The sequence below is a fragment of the Physeter macrocephalus genome, chromosome 6 (genome assembly GCF_002837175.3).
Source record: "Physeter macrocephalus isolate SW-GA chromosome 6, ASM283717v5, whole genome shotgun sequence".
Classification (NCBI taxonomy): domain Eukaryota; kingdom Metazoa; phylum Chordata; class Mammalia; order Artiodactyla; family Physeteridae; genus Physeter; species Physeter macrocephalus.
The window spans coordinates 64011210-64023439 of NC_041219.1; the positions used below are offsets into that span (position 1 = coordinate 64011210).

Sequence of the window (12230 nt, forward strand, 5' to 3'; positions counted from 1 at the left end):
ATTCCTGAGGCAACAGCACCAGTTAGGCTGTGCCCCCTTCTCCGAGGTTTACCAGTTGTGGCGTCTCTCCTCCAAACTTCTCATCCCAGTGGCCTAACTCCTCAGACGTCTGGATCCAAACTCTCCCTCAAGCTTTTAAATCCCATTAATCCCAAGTCTTCTCTTGGTCTCCACATCCTAGAGGGAGGTAACTACTTCCTGCAATTACTACCTTGGTGATATTTTCCTTTGGAATTTTATAGCATAAAGACATACTTATAAATGATACCAATTCTCTTCATGTCAGATATGCTATATTACACACAGGTTATTTTAACTTTTCCACGCTAATTTCTTTTGTCTTATACCTACATTTTCAGAGATTTTCAATAAGGGCTAAGTTATAAATGTGCATCAGTGCTTATGAAATGGGAAGGATCTACAATAATTATTATTCTCATGTTTGCCTCACTTTGTCCAAGGGACGATGTTATGGAGAGACTGAGAAATGGAAGACAAGAGATTCTCATATCCCTCATGATTTGTGGAAAGTTAGCCTTTAGGAAGCTAAGCCTCCTCATCTATAAAATACAACTCACAGATTATTGTAGATCTCTAACAAAGCGTTCATGTGGAAGCACTTTGTAATCACAAATGGTGTGTAAGTTTGTTTTTACTAGATGGTAAAAGAAAAGATGATGAAATAAGAGAGGTGGAAAGAAGAGAAACAACTGAAGAAAGTATTCTAGAGAAGTTTCTACCCACTCAGAACTCCACTGGAAATCAGTTAAAAAAAAAAAAAGAAGAGCATGGGCCTCTGTTTTTCCCATTCCATGCAACCCTGATCCCCACTCTCCACGCCAAAGGTCCCTTTTGCCAACGAGACAGAAGCCATTTGTTAATGTACGGCAAATACTGTTTATTGCAGACTTTCCAGCTGACTCATGTGAAAAAGGCACTATGAAAATTAATGAATCTAGATAATCTCTCTAAATGGATTTATGTTAAAATATACAACATTCTGACATAACATCTCTTTTATATATGTGAAATAATATAACATTTAATGACAAAAATCATGTTTTCAAAAATAACATTTGTTGAAGGTTAAGTCTCTTTCTTTTCTCTACCTAGGATCTTTCACAGGATTAAAATGTGTGTATATTATTTCCTATTACCAGAAAAACTTGACACAGATAAACTCATAAAATGGCCCCAATTTGCTCTTAACTACTTATATCAATATTCAGAGCTGAGGCCTTCATTAAGCAGAATACTGTAACACACACCAATGCGGGCTATTTCCTGTGACACAGTTTGAACGTATATGACCTCTTTTACACTTGTGCTTTCTCATATGTAAGAACACAGTATAGATAATAAGCAGAATATAAACTAAATCAAAATACAAGCTATACAAGGAATGGTGATCAACAGAGCCATGACAGATAAAATGTCTCGGGAATGCGCCAAAGGTTTCTATTTTTATGTCCAAGGCCTTGCTGTATTTTACAGTTCATTATATGTTTTAATCTTTTTAAAAAACTGTTGGCATTAAGAACTTTAAATAAAGCTGAACATTCTATTATTGAGTAGGTTGAAGAAGAGACCTAAGTAAGCAGAGGCTAGCCTAAAGTAAGCTACACCCTGGATGATACATACCATAGTCACAGGCAAAACTGAAATTGTTTAGATTTTGAATCATGGGCAATATCTCTGTTTTGTTGCAATAAATAAACTCACCACTGTCAAAAAAAAAAAAAGTCTGCTTAGGCATTGAGATGGGGATGAAATAATTAATCCAATAAAGGAAACCTCACCTTGGTAAAGTAGGCAAAATATTTCCAAGGTGAGAAATTCTGTTTAAAATTTTTTCATTTTAATAAAAATAACGGGCCCAGGGCTTCCCTGGTGGCGCAGTGGTTGAGAGTCTGCCTGCCGATGCAGGGGACACGGGTTCGTGCCCCGGTCCGGGAAGATCCCACGTGCCGCGGAGCGGCTGGGCCCGTGAGTCATGGCCGCTGAGCCTGCGCGTCCGGAGCCTGCGCTCCACAACGGGAGAGGACACGGCAGTGAGAGGCCTGCGTACCGCAAAAAAAAAAAAAAAAAAAAAACGGGCCCAGGAGCAAGTCCTCTGCTTACTTATGTTTGCATTGTTTCTTTATGGCGATGAATTCTGTATACCAAGAAATAAGAATCTGACATTCCCTTCATGGCTTCTTAAAACAAAGCACGTTGGAATAATGCCAAGAATAATGGAGTTTAAAAACTAATTAGTGACTGCTTCCCTCATCAAAAGATTCCACTCCTGAATCGCTAGCAGCAGCACTGATTTTTTCCTGTCGTCGTCGCATGATTTCTTGCAACTCAGAGCTGCCATTGTTATCCTGAAAAACAAACATGGTTCAGACAAGATGGTTACTGGTTTGTGAGGCTGCAAATCATGTAATGAAATGGCTTAGGCTAAAAGTTCTTTGTGTTTTTCTTCTCATGTCTCTAAGGGGAAAACTGAAGGCTGCCCTTCATATAAGTGATGATTCTGGACTTTACTAACATCACATTTTCACTTATACTGTCTTAAGGCAATTCATCCACCATGCCTTTCACTTGAACCTGTTAAAGAGAAATCAGTAATGCGTGTGGAATGCTCTAGATTCCCTGGGGGAAGGAAGAGATTGTACAAGAAGCACAAAAAGATGGTACATTATCAAAGAATGCTCTTTAGGTCAAGTAAGATACTCATCTATCTACCTTAGGGTATTCTAAATCAGGCCCAAAGCCTGGGCTCAGAAGACACCGAGTTTCCTCATACCAAAGGGTTCTGATCTTCTGACATCTTGTTGGCTTTTGTCCTTTCCAAACCTGACCTACAATCCCTACGCACCCTCCTTATTCCTCTCTCATCTACAGAAATCTCTGGCAACACAGGTGAGTAATATGAACCATGAACGAGATGCAAGAGAAGGGCATGATGGGAAGGTGCCTGGGGAAGACGAAGAACCTCAGGTAGGAAGTCTCTGCCTTAATTCACATCCAGAGGAACAGGAGCAGAGGCCAGGAGGACGTGGGAAGTCAGGGGAAATGACAGTGATAGGGGGTCTAGACCGAAGGAATTCAGAAATGTTAGGAATATGGAACTTTCTATCATAACCCTTAAGGGGGAATCTAGACATTCTCAACAAAATTAGAAGGCATAATGGTAACAAAACTGCCTCAGAAAAGATATAATCCTGACTCACATTCAATATACAAAAAGCCTAATATAGAATCAACCAAGATGGATGTCATAGGAAAAATTTCCAAGGGAAATATAATTTCTCCCGAGTGAGAATGGTTACGGGGTTGTATGCACGAAGCTATTTTACTGAGTTATTTAACTGTTGAATTTATACAATAAACTAGAGATAGAGATAATTACGTATTGCTAGAGATAATTACGTATTGATTTCACGCCAAAGCCTATACCCTTTCATTGGAGTCTAAGTTTAATTTTCATGAAAGCTATTAAGAACTGTGAGATGTAACAGTTAGAAACTACTACCCTTACACAGCCCACGTTAAGTAGAGTAGGATATCGAAACCTTAAGTATATCCAATCTAGAAAACATTTACTCTTTTTCTTTCACAGAAACAACTATAACTAAAGAATTACTCTTCAGGGCCCGCTGTTTTCAATGATCCCTACCTAATATTTTCCCTCTGATTATTTATATGTATAAGCAGGCCTAAGGCACACAGCCACGGTTTTAAGACTTTATAACCTCTAACCTGCTAGAATCTCCAAACTAAATACTAAGGACAGGTAAAAGAGTTCTGGCCTCTTAAGTCATTTACTCACCCGAAGTAAATGAGTAAATAAAATTCCTACAGAAGTAGTGCACGTAAAATGAGAACATTAGGCTTTTCATTAGATATCCAAAAGTATATGAAGCTCAAGCTTCATGTTATAGGAGCACTTATAACAAATTAATCTCCCTGAAAATGGTCGCTAATGGTCCCCAGTGACAGATTACTAGAGCTGAATCAAGTTGAATTCGGCTCTGTATGAAAGGCAAAGAAAGCGGCCTATATGGACATAATTATTGTTTCCAGAGCTTTCAAACTGCGGTCCATACTCTTGACTAATGCAGAAAAACACCACCTTAGGTTGAGAAGTTGTACCTCTAATGCAGCCTTCTGTACAGTAATTTGGCTAAAGACTCTGGCCCCTTCAGGGCAGACGGTTCTCAGTTCATCTTTATTGAGAGAGAAAAGTTGCGCACCATTTAATACTCCAAGACTATTGACAGTTCTGAAAAAACAAAAGAAGGAAAAGAAGGAAATAGAGCATTAAAAATACTGTCTGGATTTGTGGTTGCCAAGGGGGAGGGATGGACTGGGAGTCTGGGGTTAGCAGATGCAGACTATTATATATAGGACGGATAAACAACAAGGCCCTACTGTATAACACAGGGAACTACAGACAATATCCTGGGCTGAACCATAATGGAAAAAGAATATAAAAAAGAATGTATACAGGTGTGTAAGTGAGCTACTTTGCTGTACAGCAGAAATTAGCACAACCTTGTAAATCAACTATACTTCAATAAAAATTAATTAATTAATTAATTATTTAAAAAAAAATACTGTCTGGAAAAAAACAAAAGAAAGATTTCTGGTCCTGCTACAACCTCTCTTCCCTAGGTGATCCATACACTGGAACTCATAAATGGTACTAGAGTGCTTAGGGCAATGACAGGGGACGGTCATGATAACGACCCTGAGGCTATATAAGATCGTTGATCATGAAGTGTCAAAAAAGAGTCAACTGGGTTTATTATCTTTACTGTGTATTACCAATTTCTTGAAATTTGGTGTTTCATAGAAGGAATGGATAACTTTCTAGCAGCCAGGCAATTGACTAACCAGTGTACCTCATTTTTTCAGTCACACTGGGTAAGTTTATAATGTGTCAAGTGCTCTTGAATATGTATTAGTCAAATAGTTCAAATACATATATTCAAATATGTTTACCAAATACACAAGAAAATGTTTACAAATTTTTAATTATAGACAAATAGAAACTTCACTGTGGCTTTCCTAAAGGAAAGCTCTATTAGATTATAACCTACAATAAGTAACGTCATCTATTTTTTATTTGCCTGGGATCTCTATGCTGCAGCAGGAGAAAAGGTTCTGCTCTATGTCCTCTGTGGTCTGGGGAGTCTAGGTAAGACTACAGTCCTATCCTGTGTGACCCTCTGAGGGAGAAAGACAGCCACCAGCCTCAAAGCTGCCAAGAGACTGCTTGAGGGACCAAAGATGAACAGACACCACCATCTAGAAAATGGGATGCCATCAAATGTTAGTTATTTCTGCTTCCTCCAATTTTTTTTTTTTTAGCTATAAATGGCTAGCGTCATTTCCTGAGCATGGAAACAGATGCAGTTCGGGTTCTCACATTTTCTAAGAGTCGCTTGTGACATCTCAGTGATCAAACTGAAAACACCGCATGTTATACACACAGAACTGTAAAGTATCCCCAGAGAGACTTACACAGGGTTGAACCCCTTTGACTGCAACCATGTCTTCACATCCTCTGGGGTGGAGTCGTAAGTGATATTGACAACTGGCACATTCTGCCGTGGCACGTGGAACTTCTTCTGGGCGGCACTCCGACCAATGGTCAGTCTGTGGATGAGTTCATCCTGCACTTCCTCCATCTGAGATTTCCTTCCTGGACACCAACGCAGAGGACGTTAGTTTCGAAAGCCCTAACAGTTGTTGCTCTCTCTAGAACCCCAATGCCAAGAATCCTTTGACCCCAACAGGACTTATGATCTAGTATTCCTACCATCTTTCCTTTCTTTTCTTTTTTTTTTTTTTTTTTCCGGTACGCGGGCCTCTCACTGTTGTGGCCTCTCCCGTTGCGGAGCACAGGCTCCGGACGCCCAGGCTCAGCGGCCATGGCTCACGGGCCCAGCCGCTCCGCGACACGCGGGATCCTCCCGGACCGGGGCGCGAACCCGTGTCTCCTGCATCGGCAGGCGGATTCTCAACCACTGCGCCACCGGGGAAGCCCCCATCTTTCCTTTCATCCTCACCAAGTATAAACTCCGTGATCAATTATTAAAATCACTCCCTGTCTCTTCTTTCTTCATTGTACTCATCTGGCAAGCCCCCCGACCCTTGTTAAATCTCACTTTCTGTTTATTCTGTGCTGCACCTGCACACCGAATAGAACACAACAATGCTGAGTGAGCTCATGTTAAATTCATGATCGTGAACCTCCACTGGGCTGTTAATGCTCTGTGACATTGATACTACATTTCCTGAGGCCAGTGGCTTTCAACTGGGGGAAATTTTGACCACAGGGTACATCTGGCAATGGCTGGAGATACTTTGGGATGTCACAAACAGGGGGCAAGGGGGAAGGAAGCTACAGTCATGCAGTGGGTAGAGGCCCGGGATGCACAAAACATTCTGCAATGCACACAGGTCACATTGCTACATCAGAGAATTATCTAGCCCCAAACGTCCACAGGGCTCAGGTTGAGAAATCCTGCCTGGGACCGTATAATTGTCCATGGTCAGACAAGTATTTCCTATCTTCTTCCTTCTGCAAACCTCCAGTTCCCAGTCCTCAGTCCTCTCCCTGAGCTGATGACCTCACGTGCATAATTTCTGAGTAAAATAAAGAAGTTAAAAGAAAACCTCCCTAAGTTCCCCTAGCAGCTCTCCTTACCACCAGCACTTTCCCTGTACACTCTGCAAGCCTTCCTTCTATTACATTATAGATGAACTGTTTCCACGCTCCTCAGGTCAACCCCTCTACATGTGCACTAGACTCCATGTCCTCCGTCTGTTTGAATGCTTTGACAGTAATTTCCCCCCTGCTTCTCCCATGTTATCAATTTTCCTCTTTTACTGAATCATTTCATTCACTTACAAGCATGCTATTATTTTATTTCTCTCATGTTTAAATAAGCCCTTTCTTAACCCCACATCCCCTGCCAGCTACTGCCCATTTCTCTGCTCCCCTTTTAGCAAAACTCCATGAGGAGCTGTCTATACCAGCTGACTCCAATTCCCATTCTCCAATTTCCTCTTCAATTCACTGCGATTAGGCTTTTGGCCCCATCCCTCCATGCCACTTTGCTAAACTCCAATGGTTGATTCCCAGTCGTTTCCTCATTTAGTCTATCAACAACATTTGAAGAAGGCGCTCTCTCCTTGAAACACTTTCTTCTTATGGCCTTCAGGACACCACACTCTCTGATTTTCCTCCTGTCTTACTGGCCTCTCCTCAGCATCCTTTTCTCAGATGCTCACCACATCTCCCCAGCTCTCCAGGACACAGTCCTCGGACCTCTTCTCTGTCTGCACCTCACTCCATCAATGATTGTTGTGCCTGGTCTCCTGGCTTTAAATGCCGTTTAAAAGCTGATGACTACCCAAAATATTTCTCTAGTCCAGACTGGTCCTCAGAACTCTAGACCAATATACATCAACTGTCTATTTGATATATTCATTGGATGTCTTTTAGCTGTCTCAAACATAACATGTTCAAATCTGAGTTACTCATCTTCTTCCTGAAGCTTACTTTTATGCTAGACCTCCCAACTTGGGAATTCTATTTTTCCAGTTCCCTCCACAAAATACCACGTAGGTATGCCTGACTCCCCTTTGCTCTCGATTATATCCAATCCATCGGCAAATCCTGTTGGTCCTACCATTAGAATACACCACACATCCCAATCACTTCGCTCCATTTTTTTCTATTACCAGCCTGGTCTGAGCCACCAGCCTATTCACAGGTCTCTCTGCTTCTACTCTCCATGACCCCACTCTTCACTCTTCATCCTTTACTCAATATAACAGATAAAGTGATGCATTTAAAATGTGAGTCAGATACACACACACACACACACACACACACACACACACACACACATTATATGTAATATCACCTTCAAGAATTAAGTGCAAAGAACTGATATAGTAATCCAAATAACTAACTTGGCAAGTGACAGCGACCTGATCACTGTCAGGAAGCTTTTGTGACCATTGTTCTGATTTTTTTTTTTCAGGAAAAGTGTTGGGTGCCCCTGGGAAATAAATGAAAGTGTGAAATAATCAAATAGTGTTAATTCAGCCTAATTGTTTTTAATGCCTCAAGTACTCAGGAAACCTTTTGAAAAAGAAAGAAGTCAAAAGAAAGAGAAATAAGAGAAGGGAAGGGAGGAAAGGAGGGAGTATGAGGGGGCTAAAGAGAGTAAGGGGGAGTATTATTGATTGTTACATTTGAGTAATACAGGACATGCATTTCATTAGTTGACTCTTTTAAGTCAGTACAATGTAGTCACACTGCCATACAACATAGGAGGACATCTCAAAGAAATACGAAAGTCTCACCACACTAAAATAGCTATCTCCCTATCTGTTGACTTAGCCACCGTGGGATCATTTCTAGTCCGCAGCATAACCTCTTTCCAGGGAATATAAAAACCTCTTCTCATATGTTCCTGGCTTTGGTTTCCATTTGCAATGTTCTAGCACATAACAACACACCAAACTAACTTTACACCTCTTTCTAAAACAACACTTCTGATTACAAAAGATTAAACTCATCTAAAAGGACAAACATTTCAAAGGCAATGGAAGACATTCAAAACAACTGAAGCATTGATATCTTCAAAAGTGATGAAGAGAACCTTTTTGAATCTTATGACAAGTCAAACTGAATAGCTGATATGACACAGGGCTCCAAGCAGCTAGTTTGAATAAACGCAGTAAACACTTCAGAAAAGGAGCCGGGTTCTCGCTACTTGTGACATTTAAAAAATAGGCCTGTTGACTTTTTTTCCTTGTTCATAGCTATTTGGTAACATTTTTATGGGTGAGTATTCAATTTACAGCTCCTTCCCTTTTACTCTTATCAGAAGTCTAGGCCATAAGCAGAGAACGCAAGTACCACAAAAGGTATATTTTGAAAGAGACCTGGTTACCAAAAAAGAAGCATGTCTATTTGGTTCTAAAAGACTGTTGAGAAGCCCCAATATTCATTCAGTAGAAATGTTCTTCAAAAAAGTGCTCAAGAAAGCAAGCTATCAAGAAAATATTTGTTTTATAAAAAGGACTATATTTAATGTCAAACTACACTTCTGAGCTATCTTTAAAACGAACATTATATAAGTAAATGCAAAATTTTATTAGTTTAAGGAAACAAGTACATGTGTAAATTTGGGGACATATGTTTATGTTTTGCATACCAGTGTCACCCTTTGACTTATGAAAAACAGACTTGAAGATGATGAGTCACAATCATCAGGAGGGTTCTCTATCTTTAAAGTATTCTAACCATGCCTCTTTCCCATTAGGTTATTCTTAGTTTCTCAGACTAGGACAAAGAACAAACTGTCCCAGCCCACAGACTGTTCCAAAACTGGGCCTGGATGCCTATGAACCCTGATCCCAGGCCTGGAAAAAGAGTGCCACTGTGTCAAAGATTACCGCGCTGATGTAACAAAGAAGGGATATGTTATAAATCTGTGGGAAGAATGAAGAAAGTTTCTGAGAGGAAAATTTTCCTTAGGGAAATCAATAAAAACATTTCTAGAACTTTCTCATCTCAAAACTATGTCTTTCATGTCTGAAAAAAAAAAAAGCATCTTTTCAAAAAATACACAAAAATATTTTAAAATTTAGTTGCCAATTATATTTATGCACACACACTCTCATACACACACATGCACAGGCATAGCTGTTTTTGCCACACAGAAAGAGCTACTCATTTTTCCAAAACTTCAGTTTTCCATTAGTTCTTTGGTACGGTCAAGATATGGATAAGAAGGTAATTTAAATTGGCTATACTTCAGCTGAGAAAGTAATGTATAAAAGTAGCTTTGTGCTTATTGCAGTTAACCAGAATTTCTAGAACAATTATATAGTAATAGTTTCAGTGTCTTCTTTTTAATTTTTTTTAAATCAGGAGTGACCACAACTGAATAGACAGGGCTATGATTTACCGAGATGAGAACTTGAATCTTAAGTTCCAATCTCAGCTACAAAGTTAATAGTTCAAAACCTGTATCTGGACTCCGGCACAGGGAGCCTGCTGAGCTCCCAGGCTGATCCCCTGCCCTTTCCAGGTCACGTGGGTCCTTGGGGGCATAGGAGGGAGGCCGGAGAGATCAGGAGAGGCAGGCGGGAGGAGCCCTCAGGGAGGAGTGGGAGAGAAGCGGAGGGCGATTGCCCTGCACATTCGGGCACTGGGAGGCTGCTGAGCTCCCAGGCCGATCCCCTGCCCTCCAAACCTCCCTCTAGGCCACGTGGGTCCTTAGGGGCATAGGAGGGAGGCCGGGGAGATTAGCAGAGGCAGGCGCGAGGGGCCCTCCCAGAACCCAGACCGGAGGAGCAGGAGAAGAGAGGAGGGCATTTGCCCCGCCCACTCGAGCTCAGGAAGCCTGCTAGGCTCCCAGGTGAGGTCCCCCACCCTCTGAGACTGGGGTGGGGGACGACGCCTGGGCCCCTTCTGTTCCTTGAGCCTAAGCCCCAACCCCACAGCCCCCAGGGCCTTTTCCAGCCCTGTGGGTCCTGAGCATTGGCCCCGCCCACCACCCAAACCTCACCCTTGCTTAGGCCCCGCCCTCCACAGCCAAGGTCTTTCCATTTCCCCCCCCTTTGTTTTCCTTTCCCTCCTCCTCTTTTTTACTATTGTAGTACTGATGTACCTTCTGGTTGTTGATTCATCTATATTTTTACTTTTACATTCCTTCTAACATATCTGTTAGTTTCCTAGTCTGATTATATTTTGTACTTTGTTATTTTTCTCTCTCTCTCTTTTTTTTTTTTGCCACCCCATGTGGCTTGCAGGATCTTGATTTGTGAGCCTGGGGTTGGGGGGAGCTCCTGCGGTGGGATCTCCAAGTCTGAACCACTGGACTAACAGAGAACGTCAGAGTACGCGGGCCTCTCACTGTTGTGGCCTCTCCCGTTGCGGAGCACAGGCTCGGGACGTGCCGGCTCAGCGGCCATGGCTCATGGACCCAGCCGCTCCGCGGCATGTGGGATCTTCCTGGACCCGGGCACGAACCCGCGTCCCCTGCATCGGCAGGCAGACTCTCAACCAGCCACCAGGGAAGCCCCCAGGGAATATTCATTGGACTGAGGTCTCACAGAGTTCCTCATCTCAGCACCAAGACCCAGCTCAACCCAATAACCTACAAACTCCAGTGTTGGAAGCCTCAGGCCAAACGACCAGTAAAACAGGAACACAATCACTCACATTAAAAAAACAAAAATGAGATGGCAAAAAAAATATGTCACTGATGACGGAGCAAGGTAAAAACCTACAAGACCAAATAAATGAAGAGGAAATAGGCAATCTACCTGAAAAAGAATTCAAAGTGATGATAGTTAAGATGATCCAGAATCTTGGAAATAGAATGGAAGCATGGATTGAGCAAATACAAGAAATGTTTAACAAAGATCTAGAAGAACTAAAGAACACACAGAGATGAACAACACAATAACTGAAATGAAAAATACACTAGAAGGAATCAATAACAGAATAATGGAGGCAGAAGAATGAATAAGTGAGCTGCAAGACAAAATGGTCTAAATAACTGCCAAGGAGCAGAATAAAGAAAAAAGAATGAAAAGAATTGAAGACAATCTCAGAGACCTCTGGGACAACACTAAACGTACCAACATTCGAATTATAGGGGTCCCAGAGGAAGAAGAGAAAAAGAAAGGGTCTGAGAAAATATCTGAAGAGATTATAGTGGAAAACTTCCCTAACACGGGAAAGGAAAGAGTCATCCAAGTCCAGGAAGCATGGAGAATCCCATACAGGATAAACCCTAGGAAAAACACACCAGGACACATATCACTCAAACTAACAAAAATTAAATTCAAAGAAAAAATATTAAAAGCAGCAAGGGAAAAACAAAAAATAACATACAAAGGAATCCCCATAAGGTTGTCAGCTGGCTGACTTTTCAGTGGAAACTCTGCAGGCCAGAGGGAGTGGCAGGATATACTTAAAGTGATGAAAGAGAAAAACCTACAACCAAGATTACTCTACCCAGCAAGGATCTCATTCAGATTCGATGGAGAAGTCAAAAGCTTTTCAGACAAACAAAAGCTAAGAGAATTCAGCACAACCAAACCAGCTTTACAACAAATGCTACAGAAACTTCTCTAAGCGGGAAACACTGAGAAGAAAAAGACCCACAAAACAAACCCAAAACAATTAAGAAAATGGTAAT

The 12230-nt window shown here is 41.4% G+C and overlaps 1 protein-coding gene across 14 annotated transcripts in view; it reads right to left on the reverse strand.

Moving 5' to 3' along the window:
• Window positions 1–889: 889 nt before the first annotated feature.
• Window positions 890–12230, reverse strand: part of EPS8 (EGFR pathway substrate 8, signaling adaptor) — a 199143-nt gene continuing 187802 nt past the window's right edge. For all 14 annotated transcript variants that reach the window (XM_028491054.2, XM_055085492.1, XM_028491051.2 and 11 more), the window contains 3 exons: window positions 5515–5695; window positions 4141–4270; window positions 890–2366 (listed from right to left, as the gene is read on the reverse strand). In XM_028491054.2, the coding sequence (XP_028346855.1) occupies window positions 2253–2366; window positions 4141–4270; window positions 5515–5695 (425 nt within the window). In that variant the 3' untranslated portion in view covers window positions 890–2252. The remainder of the gene's footprint in view (window positions 2367–4140; window positions 4271–5514; window positions 5696–12230) is intronic.